The sequence below is a fragment of the Enhydra lutris genome, unplaced genomic scaffold (assembly GCF_002288905.1).
Source record: "Enhydra lutris kenyoni isolate GAN:26980312 unplaced genomic scaffold, ASM228890v2 scaffoldscaffold31, whole genome shotgun sequence".
NCBI lineage: Eukaryota > Metazoa > Chordata > Mammalia > Carnivora > Mustelidae > Enhydra > Enhydra lutris.
The window spans coordinates 9,492,686-9,519,624 of NW_019154115.1; the positions used below are offsets into that span (position 1 = coordinate 9,492,686).

General features: G+C 37.3%; 1 protein-coding gene across 1 annotated transcript in view; it reads right to left on the minus strand.

The window, feature by feature from the left end:
• LOC111153271 (neural precursor cell expressed, developmentally down-regulated 4, E3 ubiquitin protein ligase) overlaps positions 1 to 26,939 on the minus strand; it is a 126,938-nt gene that overhangs the window by 95,592 nt on the left and 4,407 nt on the right. The window contains exons 2-4 of the mRNA XM_022512190.1: positions 15,405 to 15,478; positions 7,768 to 7,846; positions 7,631 to 7,669 (exon numbers count right to left, since the gene is read on the minus strand). Coding sequence (XP_022367898.1) covers positions 7,631 to 7,669; positions 7,768 to 7,812 — 84 coding nt within the window. The 5' untranslated portion in view covers positions 7,813 to 7,846; positions 15,405 to 15,478. The remainder of the gene's footprint in view (positions 1 to 7,630; positions 7,670 to 7,767; positions 7,847 to 15,404; positions 15,479 to 26,939) is intronic.

Consider the following 26,939-nt stretch of genomic DNA (forward strand, 5'->3'; position numbering starts at 1 on the left):
CATCTGGATGTCTTCTTTGCAGAATGTCTGTTCATGTCCTCTGCCCATTTCTTGATTGGATTATTTGTTCTTTGGGTGTTGAGTTTGCTAAGTTCTTTATAGATTTTGGACACTAGCCCTTTAACTGATATGTTGTTTGCAAATATCTTCTCCCATTCTGTCAGTTGTCTTTTGGTTTTGTTAACTGTTTCCTTTGCTGTGCAAAAGCTTTTGATCTTGATGAAATCCCAATAGTTCATTTTTGCCCTTGCTTCCCTTGCCTTTGGCGATGTTCCTAGGAAGATGTTACTGTGGCTGAGGTCGAAGAGGTTGCTGCCTGTGTTCTCCTCAAGGATTTTGATGGATTCCTTTCTCACATTGAGGTCCTTCATCCATTTTGGGTCTATTTTGGTGTGTGGTGTAAGGAAATGGTCCAATTTCATTTTTCTGCATGTGGCTGTCCAATTTTCCCAACACCATTTATTGAAGAGGCTGTCTTTTTTCCATTGGACATTCTTTCCTGCTTTGTCGAAGATTAGTTGACCATAGAGTTGAGGGTCTATTTCTGGGCTCTCTATTCTGTTCCATTGATCTATGTGTCTGTTTTTGTGCCAGGACCATGCTGTCTTGATGATGACAGCTTTGTAATAGAGCTTGAAGTCCGGAATTGTGATGCCACCAACTTTGGCTTTCTTTTTCAATATTGCTTTGGCTATTCGAGGTCTTTTCTGGTTCCATATAAATTTTAGAATTATTTGTTCCATTTCTTTGAAAAAAATGGATGGTACTTTGATAAGAATTGCATTAAATGTGTAGATTGCTTTAGGTAGCATAGACATTTTCACTATATTTATTCTTCCAATCCAGGAGCATGGAACATTTTTCCATTTCTTTGTGTCTTCCTCAATGTCTTTCATGAGTACTTTATAGTTTTCTGAGTATAGATTCTTAGCCTCTTTGGTTAGGTTTATTCCTAGGTATCTTATGGTTTTGGGTGCAATTGTAAATGGGATTGACTCCTTAATTTCTCTTTCTTCTGTCTTGTTGTTGGTGTAGAGAAATGCAACTGATTTCTGTGCATTGATTTTATATCCTGACACTTTACTGAATTCCTGTACAAGTTCTAGCAGTTTTGGAGTGGAGTCTTTTGGGTTTTCCACATATAGTACCAGATCATCTGCGAAGAGTGATAGTTTGACTTCTTCTTTGCCGATTTGGATGCCTTTAATTTCCTTGTGTTGTCTGATTGCTGAGGCTAGGACTTCTAGTACTATGTTGAATAGCAGTGGTGATAATGGACACCTCTGCCGTGTTCCTGACCTTAGCGGAAAAGCTTTCAGTTTTTCTCCATTGAGAATGATATTTGCGGTGGGTTTTTCATAGATGGCTTTGATGTTATTGAGGTATGTGCCCTCTATCCCTACACTTTGAAGAGTTTTGATGAGGAAGGGATGCTGTACTTTGTCAAATGCTTTTTCAGCATCTATGGAGAGTATCATATGATTCTTGTTCTTTCTTTTATTAATGTGTTGTATCACATTGATTGATTTGCGGATGTTGAACCAACCTTGTAGCCCTGGAATAAATCCCACTTGGTCGTGGTGAATAATCCTTTTAATGTACTGATGAATCCTACTGGCTAGTATTTTGGTGAGAATTTTCGCATCTGTGTTCATCAAGGATATTGGTCTGTAGTTCTCTTTTTTGATGGGATCCTTGTCTGGTTTTGGGATCAAGGTGATGCTGGCCTCATAAAATGAGTTTGGAAGTTTTCCTTCCATTTCTATTTTTTGGAACAGTTTCAGGAGAATAGGAATTAGTTCTTCTTTAAATGTTTGGTAGAATTCCGCCGTGAAGCCATCTGGCCCTGGGCTTTTGTTTGGAGATTTTTGATGACTGTTTCAATCTCCTTACTGGTTATGGGTCTCTTCAGGTTTTCTATTTCTTCCTGGTTCAGCTGTGGTAGTTTATATGTCTCTAGGAATGCATCCATTTCTTCCAGATTGTCAAATTTGTTGGCGTAGAGTAGCTCATAGTATGTTCTTATAATTGTCTGTATTTCTTTGGTGTTAGTTGTGATCTCTCCTCTTTCATTCATGATTTTATTTATTTGGGTCCTTTCTCTTTTCTTTTTGATAAGTCTGGCCAGGGGTTTATCGATCTTATTAATTCTTTCAAAGAACCAGCTCCTAGTTTCGTTGATTTGTTCTATTGTTTTTTTGGTTTCTATTTCATTGATTTCTGCTCTGATCTTTATGATTTCTCTTCTCCTGCTGGGTTTAGGGTTTCTTTCTTGTTCTTTCTCCAGCTCCTTTAGGTGTAGGGTTAGGTTGTGTACCTGAGACCTTTCTTGTTTCTTGAGAAAGGCTTGTACCGCTATATATTTTCCTCTCAGGACTGCCTTTGTTGTGTCCCACAGATTTTAAACCGTTGTGTTTTCATTATCATTTGTTTCCATGAATTTTTTCAATTCTTCTTTAATTTCCTGGTTGACCCATTCATTCTTTAGAAGGATGCTGTTTAGTCCCCATGTATTTGGGTTCTTTCCAGCATTCCTCTTGTGGTTGAGTTCTAGCTTCAGAGCATTTTGGTCTGAAAATAGGCAGGGAATGATCCCAATCTTTTGATACTGGTTGAGACCTGCTTTAGGACCCAGGATGTGGTCTATTCTGGAGAAAGTTCCATGCGCACTAGAGAAGAATGTGTATTCTGTTGCTTTGGGATGGAATGTTCTGAATATATCTGTGATGTCCATCTGGTCCAGTGTGTCATTTAAAGCCCTTATTTCCTTGTTGATCTTTTGCTTAGATGATCTGTCCATTTCAGTGAGGGGAGTGTTAAAGTCCCCTACTATTACTGTATTATTATTGATGTGTTTCTTTGATTTTGTTATTAATTGGTTTATATAGTCAGCTGCTCCCACGTTAGGGGCATAGATATTTAAAATTGTTAGATCTTCTTGATGGACAGACCCTTTGAGTATGATATAGTGTCCTTCCTCATCTCTTATTATAGTCTTTGGCTTAAAATCTAATTGATCTGATATAAGGATTGCCACCCCTGCTTTCTTCTGATGTCCATTAGCATGGTACATTGTTTTCCACCCTCTCACTTTAAATCTGGAGATGTCTTCGGGTTTAAAATGAGTTTCTTGTAGGCAACATATAGATGGGTTTTGTTTTTTTATCCATTCTGATACCGTGTGTCTTTTGATTGGGGCATTTAGCCCATTAACATTCAGGGTAACTATTGAGAGATATGAATTTAGTGCCATTGTATTGCCTGTAAGGTGACAGTTACTGTATATTGTCTCTGTTACTTTTTGATCTACTATTTTAGGCTCTCTCTTTGCTTAGAGGACCCCTTTCAATATTTCCTGTAGAGCTGGTTTGCTGTTTGCAAATTCTTTCAGTTTTTGTTTGTCCTGGAAGCTTTTTATCTCTCCTTCTATTTTCAATGATAGCCTAGCTGGATATAGTATTCTTGGCTGCATGTTTTTCTCGTTTAGTGCTCTGAATATATCATGCCAGCTCTTTCTGGCCTGCCAGGTCTCTGTGGATAAGTCTGTTGCCAATCTAATATTTTTACCATTGTATGTTACAGACTTCTTTTCCCGGGCTGCTTTCAGGATTTTCTCTTTGTCACTAAGACTTGTAAATTTTACTATTAGGTGATGGGGTGTGGACCTATTCTTGTTGATTTGGAGGGGGGTTCTCTGCACCTCCTGGATTTTGATGCTTGTTCCCTTTGCCATATTAGGGAAATTCTCTCCAATAATTCTCTCCAATATACCTTCTGCTCCCCTCTCTCTTTCTTCTTCTTCTGGAATCCCAATTATTCTAATGTTGTTTCGGCTTATCGTGTCACTTATCTCTTGAATTCTCCCCTCGTGGTCCAGTAGCTCTTTGTCCCTCTTTTGCTCAGCTTCTTTATTCTTTGTCATTTGGTCTTCTATATCGCTAATCCTTTCTTCTGCCTCATTTATCCTAGCAGTGAGAGCCTCCATTTTTGACTGCACCTCATTAATATCTTTTTTGATTTCAACTTGGTTAGATTTTAGTTCTTTTATTTCTCCAGAAAGGACTTTTATATCTCCCGAGAGGATTTCTCTAATATCTTCCATGCCTTTTTCGAGCCCGGCTAGAACCTTGAGAATCGTCATTCTGAACTCTATATCTGACATATTACCAATGTCTGTATTGATTAAGTCCCTAGCCTTCGGTACTGCCTCTTGCTCCTTTTTTTGTGGTGAATTTTTCCACCTTGTCATATTGTCCAGATAAGAGTATATGAAGGAGCAAGTAAAATTTACTAAAAGGGTGGCAAAGACCCCAGGAAAATACGCTTTAACCAAATCAGAAGAGATCCTAAATCATGGAGGGGGGAGAAAGGGGATAAAAAGAGGTTCAGAAAAAAGAAAAAAAGAAACAATTAAATAAAAGAAAATGAATAAAGAAAAAACATAAAAAAGAAAAAATATATATGTATTATATAAACTAGTTAAAAAACGTTGAAAATGAAAAGGGTAAAAGTAAAAAAAAATTTAGCAGAAGAAGAAAAAAAATTGAAAAAGAAGGAAAAAAAATTAAATTAACTGCAAGACTAAAGAATCATAGGGAAAAAGCCATGAGTTCCGTGCTTTGCTTTCTCCTCCTCTGGAATTCTGCTGCTCCCCTTGGTATTGAACCTGCACTCCTTGGTAGGTGAACTTGGTCCTGGCTGGATTTCTTGTTGATCTTCTGGGGAAGGGGCCTGTTGTAGTGATTCTCAAGTGTCTTTGCCCCAGGCAGAATTGCACCGCCCTTACCCGGGGCCCGGCTGAGTAATCCGCTCGGGTTTGTTTTCAGGAGCTTTTGTTCCCTGAGCGCTTTCGGTAGAGTTCCGGAGGACGGGAATGAAGATGGCGGCCTCCCAGTCTCTGGCCCGGAGGAGCCGAGAGCTTGGGGCCCCACTCCTCAGTGCGCCCTTAGAGAATAGCGCCCAATTACTCCCGTCTCCCTGGCCTCCGGCCGCGCTCTGAGCTCACCCAGCCTGCAACCAGTTCAGGGTAACCCCAAGCTGAGGGCTCCTCGGCTCTGTCTCTGTAGCCGGCTTCCTCGTTCTAATACCTGCAAGCTCTGCGACACTCAGACACCCCCGATCCTTCTGTGACACTGCGGGACCTGAGGCCACGCTGACCCCACGTGGGCTTCACCCCGGTTTAGCCTCTGGAGCGATGTCCCTCAGCGGAACAGACTTTTAAAAGTCCTGATTCTGTGCTCTGTTGCTCCGCCGCTTGCCGGGAGCCGGCCCCTCCCCCCGCGGTCTATCTTCCTGTCGCTTTGGATTCACTTCTCCGCCAGTCCTACCTTTCAGAAAGTGGTTGATTTTCTGTTTCTAGAATTGCTGTTCTTCTTCTCTTTGATCTCCCGCTGGATTTGTGGGTGTTTGCAATCTTTAGATAAGCTATCTAGCTGATCTCCTGCTACCTGAAGTAATCTCAGCCTGCTACTTCTCCACCATCTTGTCTCCTCCAGCCGGTTTTCATTCAGTGATTTTTAAAATTTCAGATATTATATTCTTAAACTCTAATATCTCTATTTCATTTTTTTTTTACAGTTCTTGTTCTCAACTGAGAATATCTATCTTCCCATTCATTTCAAGAGTGTTTACATCACGGAGCATAACTGTAATGGTCATAATAGCGGTTTTAATTTGGTAGCTGTTCTACTAAATTCCAATGTCTGCTTCATCTTGCTATTGATATTTATTGATTGTCTTCTTGGAGAATTGGTCATATTTTTGCGATTTGTTGTAGGTAAGATAATTTTAGACTCACTTTGAATATTATGCTGTGAAACTCTAGATTCTGCTAACATCCTTCATACCTTTACAGTTGTTTATAGAATCAGGTTAAGTTCGGTGCCCTATTACTACATCATGGCTAAAACTAGAAGTGTCAAAATTTGTTTGAGTCTTGAAAAAAATAGCAATAGCTGAATACCTCCTTAATATGACAAAAAAATAAAAAGCTATGTTTAATGGAGAAAAGCTAGATTAATTCCCATTAAAATTGGTAATAAGACAAATAAACATCCATCCCTATTACAGCTAAACATTATTTGACATGTAAAAGCCGATAATACTAGAAAGAAAAAAGAGTAAGAGGTACAAAAAAAACTTCAATACATCGAAAACACATATATTTCTAAGAAAAACACAATAAAGTAAGTAAAATAACAATAAAAGTGTAAATAAATAAAACACTCAATCACTTGGGAATTTTAAAATTCTCTCCTAAGTAATACTTGTGCAAAGAAGCAATCAAAACCAGAGGTTACCAAATCTGGAATTTATTCTGGTGAAAGTAAGCCAGAAATTTTGATTCATTTTTCCCCATATGACTATCCAGTTGACTCAATACCATTTCCTCAAGAACCCAAAATTTCCAAACTGATTTAAAATGCTGTTTTCATGCCATACTAAATAGGGTAAAGGAGAGCTCCTTCTCTACATAAGAAAAACCAGACGCGCTCTAGTTGGTGCTATTGGCTGGATCTTCAGTAACAGCTTCTCAGATTTGCTTCAACAATTTCTTCCCTTCCAATTCATTTTATTAAAACAAAGCAAAATGAATTAAAAAATCTCCAAATGTGGAATACAGAAGAGAGGCTTCTATTTTCCTGATTGAAGTCCGATGTGGCACCATACAAGCCTCGGGAGAGGCTGGTGTTTCAGGCATGGTCAGCTATGTCAACCACTGCTGAGTGTATAACTAGGATGAGATTAGAGGAATGTGGCAACACAGAGGTCAGCAGCGACCTCAGTAAGAGCAGTTTATTGCAACGATGTAGGTGTGGGTTAGACTAGAGTGGGTTAAAGAATGCATCAGAGAAGCAGACATGATGGGGGCAGGCAACTCTTTCAAGAACACTGATTATTCAGGTGAACAGAGAAGTAAGTCAAAGCTAAAGAGGACTGTGAGGTCAAGGCAGGACATTTAAAGGACAGAATGTACAAATGGGAATGATCCAGCAGAGAAGGGGAGATGACTGTTTGCCTCTCTATCGCTGCTGGGAGGGTGTTGATTCCAGCATCAGCAAGGACTCTGACAAACAGGTACAAGGAGGCACTGTCAACTTGAGGGCCCTCCTGAGGAGTCCGAAGTAACTGCTGATTTGGAGTTTGCTCTTATGCTACAGGAAGGAAGGCTGAGGGCGAACGAAGGCAGGAATGTGAATGAAGGATGTATAAGAAGAAATGCATCTATTCAGTGGTAGGCCCTCACCATCTCTCGTCCAGATCAGCCTGTTTAATAAATGACCAGGGAGACACAAATACTGTATGATCTTTAGGAGAAAACATCGAAATCTGCTAAATTGGAATAAGACTACTATATAATTTCTAAATCAGAATTAAAGTAGAATAAGATAATTCCAGTTTTAAAATTGTCTTTTACCTCTTTGTTACCTTATATACATTTTTTTTTAAGATAAGTGATTCCAGGACTATGACATCAAGGGGAATACCTAGACTTAACTCTTTTTAAATTTTCATAAATCTAGAGAAATTCTAATAAGATACATTTTAGAATGTTATAAATGGTAACTCATCATTCTAACCTACTGAGAAAATTTTTTTTCTGTTTTACTGAAGTTAAATACATACTTACTCTGAATAATATTTCTTCATTCCACTTTGGATTCAAAGTCTAAAAGACAATAAACATAGTGTAACTAATTTTTTTATATTTTGTCATATAAAAATAAAAAAATATTTAAAAAATTTTTGAATACTGCGAAGTCTAACCTTTTTAATGGTTTTTGTTTGTACACTTGTAAAAACTCCATTCATTGGATCATATAACGTCACTCTCACATAAGGATCACTGTTAAAATAAAAAAATAATAATAATTGTTGCTTATTCCCAAACTCAGATTGCTCAAACTATAAAAATCACAGATTTTTCCTTGTTAGCAGTTTCTATAATTATTTCCTATGCTTAAACAGAAGGGTCCTTAAGCAGGAGTAAATAATTATAGTAATTTCTGCATCTTCTTAAAAAGCTAAAGTACCATGTTAGTGAAAAAGACAAAGAATTGAAAAGAAAACCTTTTAATCTAATTTAATGATTTCCAACCTTTTTAGATTTTTAAAAATTTGTTTCATTTTTATTACATTCTTTCTTCTTTTGGGTTAAGATGGTCAATTTAATGATTCTCAAGATTAGCTCTGCAAGACCTCACGTTGTTCCAAGTTACCTCATGGGTGTAAATTTTTCTTTTTTCTTTTTTTTAATGAAATAAGAAAAAAAAGTGTTTTCTGTTGAAAATAATGTAACCCTTTCTACAAAGAGACACGGAAAAGAAAAATCTTGTGATATTTAAGTTTGCAAAGCAAAGACTGTAGACACTTTACTTGTCCATGGTCAAATTTCTCCAATTCCTCTGAGGATCCTAAATACTCATGATTCTCCTCCACCAGCTTCTCCTCCCATTTCTTCATACAACCTTACCTCTTACTTTAATTGACAAAAATCACAGCCATCAGACCACTTTACATGCTGGCAAATCAGACCATAAACACATGCTGGTACTTATCATAATGCATCCTTATCCCTAACCTCATTGACTCAGGCAATGTGCTCCCTGGTTGAGGCCAATTCCTCTTTGGGCATGTTCCTCCCACCTGCTCTGAAATCTTTTATCATCTGTTTTCACTTCTTCCTTTTATATTGTCAGATTTCTTTTGACCTAGGTTTTTCTAATCATATAAACACATTTTTAAACTGCCCCCCACTCCTTGACTCCCTCTCCTTCCTCCAGCAGAGTGAGCTAGATTGTCTTTCTTCCAATCTCAAACTTTCCAGGAAAATAATCTGCAATAATATTAAATAATATTAATAATAATAACATTAATGATATTAATATAATTAATAAAATTTATAATTAATAATCTGCAATAATATTAATAATTACTATATAATGACTAATCCTTACATAGTAATTACTCTGTGCCAGGCACCTTTCTAAACAGTTTATAAATATTAACTCTTGGAATCCTTATAACTACTTATGAGGTAGGCATGGTTACTGTCTGTATTTTTGTACAGAGAGATAGGTCAGCCAACTTATTGCAAATCATAAAGCGTAAGTGCAAGGACGAGGACTGACACTCAAGCACCTGGCTCCTGAGGCCATGTTCTGAGCCACACAGCCAACCACTCCCTTTCTTCATTCCCTCAACTCCCTCTGCTCTTGAAAGCCCTAGAATTTGGTTTCTATCTCTTTCCTTCCTACACATTCCTCTGAAACTGCTCTCTAAAAGTCACCAATTTGCTAAAGCAATTAACACCTTCCAGACACTTATTTTGTTGGTCCTATGTTTTTGATACTACTGATTACTTCCTCTTTGAAACTAATCTCATTTGCTTTCATGACACACCCCCTTTCCGGTTGTCCTCATACTATTCCAACTGTTCCCTCTCAGTCTCTCTCTTAGACTCCTCTCCAGCAACTACCAGTTAAATACTGACATTCCCCAAAGTATTGCCATTGGTTTTTTGTTCTCAAAGTTTTCCCTTCACAATCTCATCTATGGTTTTAAAAACTTTAAGAACAACTTCTTATTGTTCTGACTCATAACTAAAAGGTCTGAGAAGGGTTTTGTCCATTTTTTAATCAGCTATGTATAATGTCCATTATACATTATTTTGAGTTGTAAGAAGTCTTTATATATCGTGAATTGAAGGCTTCTATCAAATATGTTTTAAAAATATTATCTCCCAATCTGTGGCTTGCCTTTTCTTATTATTACCTATGTCTTGCAAATAAAAGTTTTTAATCCTGATGAAGTCCATTTCAACATTTTTCTTCCTTTATGGTTCATATTTTTTATGGTTCATATTTTTTAAGTCCCATTCAAGAAATCTTTGCATAACCCAGTAGAGCACAGATTTTTCTCCTACATGTCCATGTAGAAGTTTTAGAATTTTAGCTCTTATTAATTTTCTATATGATGTGTGGTAAGGAACGAGATTAATTTTGTTCCATAGAGACAACCTGTTGTTCCAGTACCAATGACTACCCTTCTCTTGAATTACCTTAACTCATTTTGGTGAAAAACAACCAGCCATGTATTTGTCTGTATGTGTTTGTGTATGTGTTTCTATACTCTTTTCTTCTATTCCACTGAACAATATATCTATTCTTATGCCAATACCACTCTGTTTTAGTGGCATAACTTCAATTTTGTTCTTCTTTTATGAAACTGCTTTGGTTTATTCCATGCCCTTTGACTTTCCATAAAAAAAATGGAATCAGTTTATCAATTTCTCCGAAAATACATGCTGGGATTTTGACTGGGACTGTGCCAAATCTAATCAATTTGAAGAAAGATAAAACTCTAAGAAAAGTGAATCTTCCAATTCATGAACATAAGCATATTTATCCATTGATTTACATCTTTGATTTCCCTCAGCAATGTTTTGTAGTTTTCATGCAAATCTTTTGTTACATATATTTCTAAGGTTTTTTGTTCTTGTTTTGTTTTGTTGTTTTTTTTTTTTTTAGTAGAATCCATGCCCAGTGTGGAGTCCAACATGGGGCTTGAACTCACAACCCTGAGATTAAGACCTGAGCTGAGATCAAGAGATGGATCCTTAACCAACTGAGCCACCCAGGTGTCCCACTGAGTTTTGTTTTTATGCTATTTTAAGTGGATATTTTTAAAAAAATATTTTCCAATTGTTCATTGATAGTATATAAAAATATAATCAATTTTGGTACATTGAGTTTGTATCCTGTGGCCTTATACCTTATTAGGTCTAGCAGATTTTTTGTAGACTCTTTAGGGCTTTCCATGTACTTGATCATGTTGTCTGCAAATAAAGACAGTTTTCTTCCTTTTCAGTCTGAATTACTTTAATTTCTTCTCCTTTGCCACATTATACAGCTAGGACATCCAATACAGTGTTGAATTGACTGTAAGAGTATAAAACCTTGTCTTATTCCTGAATTTAAGTAGAAAGCATTCAGACTGCCACCACTGAGAATGATGTTAGCTATTGGTTTTTTCACATTAACCTTAATCAGGTCTAGAACATTCCCATCTGTCCCTAGTCTGTTAGGAGTTTCTATCATGAACGTGTGCTGAATTCTGTCAGATGGTTTTTTTGCTTTCACTGAAATGATCATGATTTTTTCATTTATTCTATTAATATGATGAACTGCATTCTATTAATATGATGAACTTGATTACTCTTTGGATGTTAAATCAATCTTACATTTTACTCTTAGCTTGCTGAGATTTTTTTTTTTTTTAACATGAACAAGTGTTGGATTTTGTCAAACGTACTTTCTGTATCTATTGAAGTAATACTGTGTGTTTTTTTTTCTGTACTGTATTAATACGATGAATTACATCAATAGATTTATTTATTTGAAAGAGAGGGCATGAGTGGGGGTGGGGGTGAAGGGAGAGGAAGAAACAGGCTCCCGACTGAGCAAGGAGCCCCATGTGGGGCTCGATCCTAGGACCCTGAGATCATGACCTGAGCTAAAGCCAGATGCTTAACCAAATAAGTCACCCAGGTGCCCCTGATAGATTTTTTTTTTTTTAACCAGAACATTTATTATTGTGTGACTAACTGTTGAAATCCTTAGGATAACTGGAGGCCCCAGCAGAGATTACTTCTTGTTCTTCATGGAATCTGTCTGTGGTATACAATTTTTGGGTGCCTCATTCAACTGGTCCCAGTGGTATTTCGTCTCTTAGCCTTGGCTAGTTATACTTTCTCTTCTGCTTGACAGGATAGCCACATTTGCCACAGGTTGACTCTGAAGGTAGTAGGCCTTAGGGCTCCAGTGGCGGCATATCAAGTACATCTTACTGTGATGCTTTCTAAATGATGACATTTCCTTTGTCATCTTGTTTCTGTTGCTGAGACCAAAGAGGCTGGAAGAGAAGGCACTTCCACTCTATCCTACCCTGATAGATTCTTTTTTTAAAAGTTGCATAAACCTTACATTCCTAGAAAAATGCCCACCTTGTCATATATTGTTATATATAGTTCAATACAGTGCTATTCAAACTTTCTATTTCTTCTGTGATTAATTTTGGTAATTTCTCTCTTTCAAGGATTTTGTCTACTTCATCTAAGTTGTGTACAATTTCTTATAGGTATAAGGTTGTGCACAGTGTTCCCTTTTTGTTTTTTCTGTTCCATAGGATCTATAGCAATGCCTCTGCTTTCATTCCTATTATGGTAATTTGTGCCTTCTCTCTTTTGTTCTTGATCAGTCTAGCTAGAAGTTTAAAATTTTTATTGATCCCTTCAAAAAAAAGCTTTTGACTGAAATGATTATTTTCTATCATTATGCACTTTCTACTTCACTAATTTCTGCTGTTACCTTTATTATTTTCTTCCTTCTACTTACTTTGGACTTAATATGCTCTTTCTCTAATTTCTTAAGATCAGAACTCAAATCAGTCATTAGATTTTTCTCCTTTTCTAAGTTAGGCACTTTAAAACTATATATTTTCCTATAAATATTACTCTAGCTGCATCCCCAAAATTTTGGTATTGCTGTATTTTCATTTTCATTCTGTTCAAAATGTTTCCTAATTTCTCTTGTGGTTTTTTCTTTGACCCATAGGTTATTTAGAAGAATACTGTTTTACTTCCAAATATTTGGGGGTTTTCTATGTATCATAATATTATTTATTTAAAATTTAATTCCACTGTTATCAGAGAACATCCTCTATATAATTTCAATGTTTTCAAAATTCCTGAGACTTGTTCTAAAATGGTGTGTGTTGGTAAATGTACCATATGCACTTGAAAATAATGTGAATTTTGCAGTTTTTTTATTTATTGTTTTATGGCCCAATATTATGGCTAACAGACTCTAGGGCAGCTCCTATTACCCCTACCTCCTAATGTTTATGCCATTTGAGTTATCCTCCTCTTAAATGTGGGAAAGAACTATGTATTTTAACCAAAACATTATGGCAAAAGTGACAAAATGTATGTTGATTGTATTATGTAAGACTGTAACCCATCTATGCTTAGAGATGCCCTCCTTTGCTAGCTTTGAAAAAGCAAGTTGTTAGCTGCCATATGCAAGCTGCCTATGAAGGTCATACAGTAAGGAACTTAGGGTGGCCTCTGGCTGATAGCCAGCAAAAATGAAGCCCTCAGCCTGGCAGCTGAAAGGAACTGAATGCTATCAATAACTACATGAGTTTGAAAGTGGATTCTTCCCCCAAAGAAGCCTCAGATGAGGCCATACCCCTAGCTAATACTTTGACTGCAGTTATTTGAGACCCTGAAGCAGACAACAAAGCTAAACCATACAAGGATTCTGACCCATAGAAACTGAGATAATAAGTGTTTGTTCTTTTAAGCTAATTTTATGGTAATCCGTCTTGCAGAAACAGAGAAATAATACATTTATGGGCCATGCTGGTGAATGTACTACATCCACTTGAAAAGAGTGTATATGTGCAATTGTTAGAAACAGTGTTCCTTATGTTGAAGTTGTTCATAATATTGTCCAAATTTGTGCTTTTGTTGATTTCCTAATCTAGTTGTTTCATCTATTGCTGAGAGAGCTGTTGATGTCCCCACTATGATTGTGGAATTTTTTAATGTATCCTTTTAACTCTGTCCAGTGTTATTTCATATATTTTCAAGCTCTATTCATAGGTACATACTTGTGATTGTTTTATAATTTATTTGTGATTTATGATTGTTATGGCCTCCTGGTTATTCTTTTGTTGTTATAACATGTCTGCAAATAATTTCTGGTGTTGAAATCTATTTTATCAGATATTAATAAATCCAGTCCATCTTATTCTTACTGTCTGTGTGGCATATTTCTTTGGGTCCATTTTATTTCTCCTTAACTGTGTCTCTTTTAAATGTATCTTTTATAAACAACATGTAATTGGGTCTTGTTTTTCAATTCATTCTAACAACCTCTGCCTCATATTTACCTTTGTCCATAAATGTTTAATACCATTATTGGTGAGATTAGATTTAGGTCTACCAATTTGTAACAAGTTTTCTATTCTTCTCCTTCCTCTTTTATTCGTTTTCTATTTCTTCTTCTTCTTCCCCCCTTTTTTTTTTTTTTGGATCATTTAGATCATTTATTCTTCCATTCCTGCGCTTTTATTTAATTATTTCACTTTTTCGGGAATTTCATCTAAAAATGTCTGTTGGCCTTTTTATCAATAATTCTTTACATTACTTTTAGTGGTTTACATAGATATTATAAGACATACCCTTAATTTTTTATTCTACTTACATTTAATATTGAACCACTCTACTAAACATTTACTTAGTTTAGTAAACAGGTCCATAGCTGTGTTGAGGGCCTGGAGCTAGGGTATTAAATTAAGAATATGCAGATTAGGATCTACTGAGTGAAGAGGAATAAACCACCCACATGGGGTTGGACAGGAAGCTCCCTCAGCATCTGAGCTCCCACTTTGGGGAAGTGAAAGCCCCAGGGTCATTTTGATAGAAGGTGCTTTTAATATACCCACATAAAGGAGGTAAAGCACAAGGTCTGTTACTTATAGATCTCAGAAATGGGAGGAACTGGGGAGGAGAAACAAGACAGAGATCTCCCCACCTTGAGATTAAGACCTGAGCCAAGATCAAGAGTTGGACACTTAAGTGACTGACCCACCCAGGTGCTCCACGTCTCTCATTTGTTAATTGGGAAATAATTTCTACTGATTTAGTTTTTAGTTCAATTAAGTTTTCCTCTTTGTCTGAATTCTACTGTCAATCCTACCTGATTTATAATTTCAAATATTATAATTTTCAGTTCTAGAATTTTCATTTTTTTATAGTTTCTTTCTCATTCTTGAGATTTCTAATCTTTAGTGGTACAATATCAGGTATAAAGATGTTTTTGAGCACATTTCCTTTATCTACTGAGAATGTGTTCCATTTTCCTGATTCTTTATAGATCAAATAACTTTGGATTATATCCTGGACATTATAAGCTGTAGAGACTCTGGATTCTGCAATTTTTCTCTGATGATTATTGGTTTTATTTTATCATCCAATTAATTATCTTCTCTAGATAAGAACCACAACCATGTTTCTTAGACAGCAACTCTTATCTCCATTCAGATCTTTTGTCTTTAGCCAAGTTGCTTTGAATCTGCTATCACATGTGTGATTCAGGGTCAGCAGACAGGCAGACACAGATTGGGAATCTACTCTCTTGGTCTATTCCTTCCAGAATCCCCACCATTGCCATGTGGTAGATACAGGAATTTATTGGAAATACCAGTTGGAAATATAATTATTCCATTTTGCACAATAATTTACCAATAATATTATCCAATTATTCATCTCATCAAAGTTCCAAAAAAAATTATCAATCAGTGCAGTTTGAAATTACAAGCCAACTTAACATACTTACCTAGCTCCCAAGATATCCTTTTTGGCAAGGCCTATTCCAGCTATAACTTTGACCCTCACAATTCGTGAATTTTCCTAAAATACAAAAATTTACATGTTATTTTCATGTACTTTTAAACATATCTAAGACACATACCTTTAAATATATACATATCAAATAAAGTAAGCAGGATTTTAAAATTACTTGGAGGATTCTTTTTTAAAAATTAATTTCATTAAGATATAAAAGAGAAAATAAAAACTATATTGTTATTTCTAGGTAACTTGATTGTCTACAGAGAAAAGCCAAAAACACTAGAGTTAAATTACTACACTAAGAATTTATCATTGCTTCCAAGAAAATCTGCAGCCAAATTCTTAGTACTAATATTTTCATTGTTGCTATGAACACAATAACACAAAATCAAGAGCTTATAATCATTTGTAATAACTATTTAGAAAGCTATTTTTTAAGGTTTAATTTAAATTTCAGTTAGTAAACATATAGTATAATATTAGCTTCAGGTGTACGATTTAGTAATTCAGCTCTCACATAAAACAACCAGTGTTCACCACAAGTGCACTCTTTAATCCCCATCACCTATTTAACCCATCCCCCTGCCCACCTCCTCTCTGGTAACCATCAATTTGTTCTCCATAGTTAAGAGTCAATTTCTTGGTTTGCCTCTCTCTCTTGTTTTCCCCCATGTTCATTATTTTAAAAATCCCATTCAGTACATTATACATTAAATAAAACCATAGTATTTTGATACTGTAACAAATCAAGTATTAAATTTCCTGGGTATCATACTATTAAAAGGTTTTATATAAGGATGTTCTTTGAGATACATATTGAAATATTTAGGGATACAGTGTGATAAAGTACAATTTACTCTTTAATGTTTCAGCAAATAAAAAATTGAATGTGTGTGTGTGTGTGTGTGTGTGTGTGCATGTGTGTAAATAAAGGGAATAAGTAAACTGTTAGCAATTTGTGGACCTAGCAGGGGGTATACAGGTGTCCATTATACTACTATTTTAATTGTCCTGTAGATTTTAAATTATTCAAAATTAAAAGGTAAGAAAATATTATAAAACAGAATGTGTATTTTAAAAAAATCCTCAACTAAGCAAAACTATCAGACACAAAGAAACAGACTTAATGAGTAATGTAAAGAACTTTTATGGATAAAATGATAAAAACTTATTGAAGAACACAAAGAAGACCTAAATAAATGAAGAAATTCACTGCGTTCATGGATGGAAATATTCCATATTATTGTCATTTTCTCCAAAGTAACCTATAAATTCAATACAATTCCAACTCCCCGCACCCAGATTTTTGTCATGGGTTTTAACAAAAAATTGTAAAATTCATAGGGAAGAGTAAAAATGAGTACAGAAATAAATAATAACATTCAATCACTATCTTATACTCTATACAAAAACCAATTCCAGCTACATTAAAGTCTTATAAGCAAAAAAGAAAATTTTAAAAATTTCATAGGAAATTTTAGAATATTTCTATGACAGTGAAGTAGGAAAGGATTTTTAAAAATACAAACTCTAATAGGAAAAGTGGTTAGATTTGACATTAAAATTATATACCCTTTGTATGAGAAGAGATGCCATGAACAAAATGAGAAGACAAGGCGGAAGTATCTAAAATGTATACCATTGACAAATTATGATTATCCAGAATATATTTTTAAAAATCCTAAAAATTAGTAAGTAAAATATAAGCAACATAACATAAGAAATTATAGAGAATGGACAGTAAACACATGAAAAGATTATCAATCTCACTAGTAACCAGGGAAAACTCTAATATGCTGTTGGTAGGAAGTATAAATTGAAGAATCGTTTTGAAGAGACCTTTGCAAAATCTACCAAAGTTCTAAATCAATAACCCAGAAATTCCTCTTTTAGGTCTATCCCCTAGATACACTCTCACTAATGTACTCAAGGACATAAGCATAACAGTATTCACAAGAGCATTTATAAGATCAACAAATATGAAATAGATGTTGCCCAACAGATAGCAACCTAATGGATTCTATTATACAGTCATTCCATTGGCAAGTAGTTAGTCATATTCCCTTGTGAACAGAGGCCTGCGAAGGCGAAAATACACATATCATGGAATATTTATTTCAGTCTTCTCCTACTTCTAAATGCTTACAACCACCCTCATTTCTGGAGGTTTCACTGAATAAATATGATCATGGAAATATTCTATTAACTCCAAAACTCAGATGACAAATTCAGATAATACAAAATGCTTACTGAAGATGTTAGATAAAATATAAGTTTCCTCTAGCCCCAAATAAAACTAAATACATAGCTGATTTTGCAAAAAAAAGGGGGGGGGAATCCTCAGGTATCAGAATAAAGATAAAAAAAAAATTTAGAGAGGAAAATATGTGAACTGAAATTTCAGTTTGCTGCAGGGACTTATTCGCAAAAATTTGAAGAGATCTGCAGTCACCGTTTCTTCCTGGAAAAGTCCCACTGATTAAACAGGCCCATTAAAGTATTCTATTTGCCTGAACAGCCAATTTCTCATCTCCCAGTTGACTGGGAAATGCCTGTTCTTTATTACATAGGTATGGATCTCCAACACTGAATTCTGAAAATTAGAAGTCTTTTCTGTGATGATTAGTAAATAAAAATAAACTTTTTCAAGTGGTAAAGTGTAATCAAAAGTGCCATCAGCAAATAATGTTATTTGATAATCCCAACTTTTATAACACAGACAAGCGTTTATAATTTATATTTAAACTTAATTGAGAAAAGAGACTACCACACCCCTCCTAAGAAGTCACTCCATATTAGTGGAACCTCTACAGAAACTATCCCCTAGAAGTCTCCTGGAGAAAAATGTTAACATGTGTTCATTTAAAAAACTCAGGGAGTGATAAATTACTCACAGCCACAAACACATTTAGCTTTTAAATTTTCTCCTTGCATTTCTTACCACAAATATCAGAACTAGTTATTTGGGGTGTTGTGGTTAACTGATGTGAAGCTATATTAAGATTTTGTCATAAAACTAAGTAAGAAGCACTTTATTTTCATATTTTCATTCACTTAAGTGCATTTTATAAATTAATGCTAGAAAATTGCCAAATGAGCCTTTGCAATCATAACCATAAGCAGAAATCATAGTATGTCACAGCATCTTTGAAACTAAAGAAGAACATAAATGCTGCAACAAGAGACTGAACTCTTCAGTATCTTTGGAAACATGGTATTCAAAGTACTGTTAATAGAGATGTATTCATCAAGGATATTGGTCTGTAATTCTTCTTTTTGGTGGGGTCTTTGTCTGGTTTTGGGATCAAGGTAATACTGGCCTCCTTAGCATCTGGGAAGTACGAATCAAAACCACAATGAGATACCACCTCACACCAGTCAGAATAGGCTAAAATTAACAAGTCAGGAAACGACAGATGCTGGCGAGGATGCGGAGAAAGGGGAACCCTCCTACACTGTTGGTGGGAATGCAAGCTGGTGCAGCCACTCTGGAAAACAGTATGGAGGTTCCTCAAAAAGTTGAAAATAGAGCTGCCCTATGACCCAGTAATCACACTACTGGGTATTTACTCTAAAGATACAAATGTAGTGATCTGAAGGGGCACACACACCCCAATGTTCATAGCAGCAACACCCACAAAAGCCAAGCTGTGGAAAGAGCCCAGAAGTCCATCAACAGATGAATGGATAAAGAAGATGTGATGTATATATATAATGGAATACTATGCAGCCATCAAAAGAAATGAAATCTTGCCTTTTGCAATGACATGGATGGAACTAGACAATTATAATATGCTCTCCCTGATATGAGGAAGTTGAGAGGCAGAGTGGGGGGTTTGGGGAATAGGGAAGGAAAAAATCAAACAAGATGGGACCGGGAGGGAGACAAGCCATAAGATTCTTAATCTCACAAAACAAACTAAGGGTTGTTGGGGGGAGGTGGGGTGTGGAGAGGGTGGTTGGGTTATGGACATTGGGAGGGTATGTGATATGGTGAGTGCTGTGAAGTGTGTAAGCCTGATGATTGACAGACCTGTACCCCTGGGGCAAATAATACATTATATGTTAATAAAAATAATTAATAAAAAAATAGAGATGTGGACAGTGCTCAAATGAGGAAAAAAGAAATGAAAATTAAACATCCTCTCCTTATTCAAAACAGGAACATTATCCCCGAATAGATCACAGCTCTTCTTTAAAGTTTGAGACTTCCCCTTCTACTCCTAAGAAATCTTTCTTGATCTATGAAAGTGATATGGGAAAGTTACAAATCCTAGCCAAAAATATGTGGTTTTTCTTGACGACAGTGAAAACAAAATGACAATGCATTATCAATGTAGAAGGCTATAGGAATTAAAAATGGCTTTCCAGGCCTGAGATATCTCCACAATTCATGAAAACAGCTACTAATCTTCAGGAATAGGTAATGTAGAGCTTTAAATCTTTCCATCTCTCACACGTCTTAGAAGAATTTTTGTTCCTCTCTTCATCCTTCTCCCAGGCTTCTGTTGCCTCCCTCCCATACCTAACTCCCTTCTCACACCTCCAGTCAGTCTACTTCTTAAAAAAGATACCCTGTGTCTACTTACCTCTGAGATTTTACACAAGTTGGACTCCCTCTACCTGGGATAGTCTTCTCCATCCCCTACCTCTTCATTGTTAAAACCCTGTATCATCTGAGCAACCATTTATTTATTTATTTATTTTTAAAGATTTTATTTATTTATTTGACAGAGAGAGAGGGATCACAAGCAGGCACAGAGGCAGGCAGAGAGAGAGAGAGGAGGAAGCAGGCTCCCCGCTGAGCAGAGAGCCCAATGTGGGGCTCGATCTCAGGACCCTGAGATCATGACCTGAGCCGAAGGTACAGGCTTTTAACCACTAAGCCACCCACTTGCCCCTTGAGCAACCATTTAAAATGTATTATTAATATTACATGTTGTATCATGTTAACTAGAAAAAATCAGGATGCAGAGTGGTATCCATTCTATGATAACTATAAAAATATATGCTGATGGATAAAGATTAGAAAGAAATATACAACAGCGATAATAACTATTTTAAAAAATGAAATAAAATAATGAGATGATAGGGGTGCCTGGCTGGCTCTGTTGGTTGAGCACCTGACTCTCAGTTTTGGCTGAGGTCATGATCCCAGGGTCCTGGGATCGAGTCCTACATCAGGCTTCCTGCTCAGTGGGGAACTTGCTCCCCCCACCCCGCTGCCACCCTCTGTTGTTTGCTGTCTTTCTCTCTCACTCTCTGTCAAATAAATAAGATCTTTTTAAAAATTTTTTAAATTGTAGGGGTGCCTGGGTGTCTCAGAAGTCTCTGCCTTCGGCTCAGGTCATGATTCCAGGGTCCTGGGATTGAGTTCCACCTCGGGCTCTCTGCTCAGCGGGGAGCCTGATCCCCCCACCCCCACCTGCTGCCTATTTGTGATCTCTGTCAGGTAAATAAATAAAATCTTTTAAAAAAATTAAATTGTAGTTTTTTTTAAAGACTTGTCCTTCCTTCTAAGTCCAAATACTATTTTTTCCATAAGCCTTCATAGCTGAAACGAATTTTCCCCTTTTGCTGTTAAAGGCCCCTTTTTATAGCACTTATCACATGTGGTCTCCTGTCTGAGGAGATAACGATGTGTCTTTTACCACTATTAAAATTGTGAGATTTTGAAGCTCAAGAAGTTTATCTTTTCATTATCTTGGTATTCTCTGTGGAACCCAGCAGAATAATTGGCACATAGCAGGGGCTGACAAATTCTTGATTAACCTCAAAGCTTTCTGAAGTAGCTGAAAGTAGGAATAAGGCACTTTATGGAAAGCAGGGGAAAGTTTGCACAGTGAGCCCAGAACACTGGCTGCCAGATCTACAGCGCCCAAAAATAAGGCTGGAAGACTTTTCTCTGAGGAAACTGATGACGTGGCAGAGGGGTGGGGGGAGAGGAACCAAGTGTTATAAATATTTATATGTGGGAGTCCCACTGGGAAATAACCCTATCTCCAAACAGTCCAGTCAACAGTACCTGCCCACTATACAGATAATGTACGTCAGCAAATGAGGGAGTAAGTTAGGAGAAAGGACTAACTAAAGATAAGAGATTAAGGAAACAGTAGCTCCAATGGAGAAAAGAGTTCAAGAGAATTCTCACAAGAACAGCACATGGAAGTCTGCAGGGGATGGCTACAAAGCAGGTATAGAGTTGAAGCAGTTCAGATGGATGCGACAGAGCAAGAGGCTGTCTCCAACTAGAATGAAGAAAAGGGAATGGATAGCATCCATCATACATATATATAGATATAACATCTGCATTGAGTAGTTCTAAAGCTTCGTCAGTTTGCAAATTTGTGACACGTATATAGAAAACTAAAGCGAACAAAAAAATGTGCACTAGTTATAAACATAAGGGTTCTGATGTGACTACTGTACTCACACAATGCAATAATATAAACACCGCATATTTATTTTAAAAACTGCTAGAGTAGAAAGATGTATTTCTTATCTTTCTCCTTTTTTTTTTTTGGCAACATGTTAGATCATTTATGGTGACCATATTTTCAAAACTAAAAATCTGAACCTGAGGACTGCCAGCAGTTTTGTTCCTCTGCTGTGTAAACTGACTTGAAATGTCAATGCTAGATCACTTACTGGAAAATACGTGAAATGAGGACAGTCCCAGTAAAGGTGTAGTGTCTAAGTGCTATGGATTTGCTTACACGGTCAACGCAGTGTTTGGCAGTAGTAACCATGACAAATTAGAATAACCAGAATCCTTAGATTTAGGACCAGCTGTGGTTCTCAAAGAGTATTCCCTGGACCAGTGGTAGGAGCACATGGGAATTTATCAAAACACACGTTTTCAGGCCCCACGTCTACTGAATCAGACAGTCTGATGGGGACAGTAGTCTCTGTTTTAACAAACTTTCCAGGTGATTCTGATGAACACTAAAGTTGAGACCCACATGAAGAGCATGAAGGTAAGACAGGGAAGGGCTATCATTAATGCAGCTGAGGGACTATTCCCCAACTAGAAAACTGTAACTTTAGTTATTCGATCAGAACCATATAATTTCTGAAAAAGAACAGCTCCTTGTCCCGTCACATTTTAACACTACTCTTACATGTGATAGCACCATGCACACTTCTTTATACATGAAATGCCTCTGGAAAGATACACATCAAGCTTATTAAATATGTTTGTGGGAAAGAAATTTTCATAAGATTTGTAGATGAATGTTCACAGTAGGTTTAGTCACAGTAGCCGAAAGCTGGGAACAATGGGAATGTCTGTCAAAAGGAGAATGTATAAAGATCTGGTATATTCATACAATGGAATACTACTCAGCAATAAAATGAATGAGTTGCTTTTACAAACAACCCCATGGGTGACTGAAAAATATTATGTTAGATGAAAGGAGCCAGAGACAAAAGAATGCATACTATATGATTCCATTTCTATGGAGTTCCAGGACAGGCCAAAGGATAAGCATGGTGATAAAAGGTTGCCTCTGGAGAGTGAAGTGGGAAGTTGACTGGAAGAGGGCCCAAGAGGACATTCTGGAGTGATGGAATTTTTTTTTTTTAATATTTCATTTATTTGAGAGAGAGTGAGCAGGGAGCCCAATGTGGGGCTCCATCCCAGGACCCCGGGATCATGACCTGAGCCAAAGGCAGACACTTAATTGACTGAGCCTCCCAGGTGCCCCTGGAGTGATGAAAATATTCTGTATCTTAATTGGGTTGTGTGTTACATGTGCACTGTATGTCAAAGTGTATGTTTAAAAATCTGCATTTCGCTGTTTGTAAGTTTTACTTCACTCCCCTTCTGAAGCCCTGCCCAAGAAAAGAAGAAAAACAAAATAAAGATATTATCAGACAAAAACAAAAACCAAGGAAGTTTATTACCAGCAAACACTAAAAAAACTTCTGCAGGATCTACTTCAGGCAGAAAATAGTGATCCTAGATGGAAAGCCAGAGATGTGACAAGACATAAATAACAAATAGAGAAAAAGTTAAATATCTGAGGAACAAATAGTAACTCTAAAAAAATATTAGTGATGATGATGATGATGATGATGATGATGTATGTATGTGTGTGCGTGTGCGTGTGCGTGTGCTGTCCACACACGTTTGGCGAGTTTCCCTCATCTGCCTGCCCGGGCTCTGCTCTTCCCTCCTCTCCACACTTACCTGACACCACCACCCTAGTCTTCATCTTCCTCTCCATCTTACCTTCTGCACACGCAGTTATTTCTGCCTACCTGGAAGGCTCCTCTGCCCCAGTCTTTGCCTCGCTAACCCCTATTCAGCCTTACGTTCATCTTAAAGGTGATTTCCTCAGCCCTTCCTTATTACTCTCTCCCCTCCTTCATACCATGGAAGATGAATTCATCGTTCCTGTTATATACCTTTACCTCACCTTCCTTTTCCTTCACACCTATAAAATGTTTGTGTGATTCCGTATTTACTGTCCTTTTCTTCCTGTAGGTGATAAATTCAGTGAGGTTTGTCATTCATCACTATCACCTCATGGCCTGATCCAAATGCCTCACCCATAGTAAATGTTCAACAAATACTTAAGCAAACAGAATTCAAGTACTTCAAAGGTCCAGCTAAAATCTACTAACAAAAAAGACAGAAGAGGTGGAAGAACATAAGAATGATTACAAGTTAATTCTGCACATGTTACATTTGTCACCTTCAACAGAAGAGAGTCTCTTCTGTTAAATTCTTCTATTTGGACAACTATTTGCAGAAGGACAGTGGAAAGACCAAGTCTTTGGTATTAAAGAAATCTGAGATTCAAGCCCAGATCAGCTAGCTACCTAAGAGGACCAAGTCCTTGAGCATATCACAATCTCACATTCCTTATCTGTAAAATGGAGATAACACTATCTACTTCTGCAAAACTGTTTGGATGATTACAACTAAAATATGAGAACATGTGACCTGGTGCTTGAAATACAGCAGGCATTTAATTAGAGGCAGCTCTGAATATATTTAGGCTGATGCTTTTACCTTAAAGGAGGATATTTTCATGAAAGCATCTTTATGCAAAAACAAAACCAAGGAGGCTTATTACCAGCAAACACTAAAAAAACTTCTGCAGGATTTACTTCAGGCAGAAAATATGATTTGGCATGAAAATATGATGTGATTGTTCACATTCATTGCCAGAGCACATCTCATATGGGAAGAAGCCAAACGTTTGGGTCAGGCCATGGGGCTATGATGTTGCACTACAGACATATTAATTCCTCAAGACTCTAGAAAAGTCTTATCAAAGCCTTTTCCCTTTTGTTTGTGCAGTCTTTCTCCCTGCATTTCTTCTCCTATCTTCTCCCTCCATTTATCCTCTCAAAACTTTGATAGGATTAGCAACGGGAGCCAGACTAACAAGTGAAAGGTCAGTAACGCCGATGGCCACAGAATTCAGTAGACTGTGGGTTTAGCCATTCAGATCAGCAATCTTTCATTTTCTCAGTACTACAGAATATTCTTAATACCAGACACAGCTAGGTAAGGGGGAATCAGCTGATGTAAGTATCCTGCTCCAACAGATGTCAAATACCTAGGCTGAATCACCGAGAGTGACAAAGCCAGAATTCCATCCTAGTCAAGTTTTATTTTCTATACCCCTGTTTACCCTAAGTGATTTATTTATGGTGCCTTCCAGCTCCAAGATCCTATTCCTGTATGATAGATGAATTACTAATAGTTAACTGTAAAAAGATACATACATACAGTCCCTTCTAATCTCGTCCTGGTGCAGAGGAATCAACGTCAGGCCCAGCTTAGGCAGGGCTTGGGTGGAGGAGGCAGTCTCATGGAGGTTCATGGTCAGCAGGCTCATCAGCCTGGGGCAGGAGAGGAAAAGGGCGGTGCCATGCAGAGACGCAGCCGTTGGTGCCCACTGGCACCGGGCCCCTGCGACTCTGGGCCCCAGCAGTACTCCTACTAAAGTGGAAAGTGGTAGACAGGGGAGATGCCTGAGTGCTTGGGAAATCAGGGACATCGAAAACATAAGTAAAGAGACCGGGCAAATAAGTAAAAATAATGAGAATAATAAAAGTCAGAATTTTTACTGGTGGAGAAGGTACTTATGGCTGGAAAGAACCCTGAAGCATTAGATTTGAATTCGAAAACTGATACGAATTCATGATTTTTGAATACACGTAGACAGATTGATATAGAAAGTAATATACATTTATGTGTGTGTACACACACACACACACACACACACACACACACATTTCTTAACTGCTGAGATGGCTAAAGAGCAATGACATTCAACAGTACTGAGCACACTGAAGACCCCGACCTTGGCCTCTAAAAGGCCTTTTCTCCTAAATGGCACCAGTGTTCCTAGGAGGAATGGCTGGTTCCAGACAGCAGGGGGTAGGCAAAATACAAGAGGAGTCTGGAGTGTCTGCTGCTACAAAGTCAGGGAGGGTTCAAAGGATGGGGACTTGTCACAATAAACTAGGAACCCCCTTGAAAGGGCTTCCACTGACCAAACAGTGATCATTTGAGCAACAAAATATTTAATGATAGTAAATGATTACAACCCATTGAATAAGGTGGAATTCTACCTATCCATGCTCATATAAATAAAGGAGAAAGGGAAAGCTCTCCTTACACAGAATGCCAATTAATAAAGATGGAAATTTAAAAAAATAGTGGTGTTTGATTCAAGTGGAAGTCATCAATGAATGCTAAAAGAGCTGGATGGAAACCTGATGAAGGGCAGGCCAATGGCATAATCTCTGAAGATGTCCCCACAAGATACTAATCGGTTATGAGGGAGGAAATAGTGACATTACAAAAAAAAACAAAAACAAAAACAAAACCTGGTGGGCACCAAAATGATCAAGTGAGCAAGGTTATCGTTGATGGTGATGGACAATATCGTGCACCCCTCACGGGAGGCACAGCATCGTCTCTGTGATTCCTGCGAAAAAAGCATGGCTGTGCCGTGGCCCTGGGAAAGCGGTAAACAGACCCAGGCCGGGGAACATCCTACAGGTCCTACGGCCTGTACTCTGTAACGGTCAAGGAGCCATACAGATGAGAAGAGACCGCAAAGCCATGGCAGGTATCCACAACCTATGCTCCTACCTGAGCTCTTGGACCAGAAAGGAAAAAGAGAAATTATGAGAACACCTGGCAAAGACTGATGGGCTCTGCACTTCGGAGGGTAGTGTCCTATCAGTGCTGATTGTCTGCCTTAGAGGAATGGACAGCTGTTATGTAGAAAAGTGTTCTTGTTGGGGCACCTGAGTGGCTCAGTCAGTTAAGGAACTGCCTCCGGCTTGGGTCATGATCCCAGGATCCTGGGATCCAGCCCCGTATCAGGCTCCCTCCCTCTGCCATTCCCCCTGCCACTCCTCCTGCTCATGCTCTCTTACTTTCACACTCTCTCTTTTTTTTTTTTTTTTAAGATTTTATTTATTTATTTGACAGAGAGAGATCACAAGTAGACGGAGAGTCAGGCAGAGAGAGAGAGAGAGAGAGAGAGAG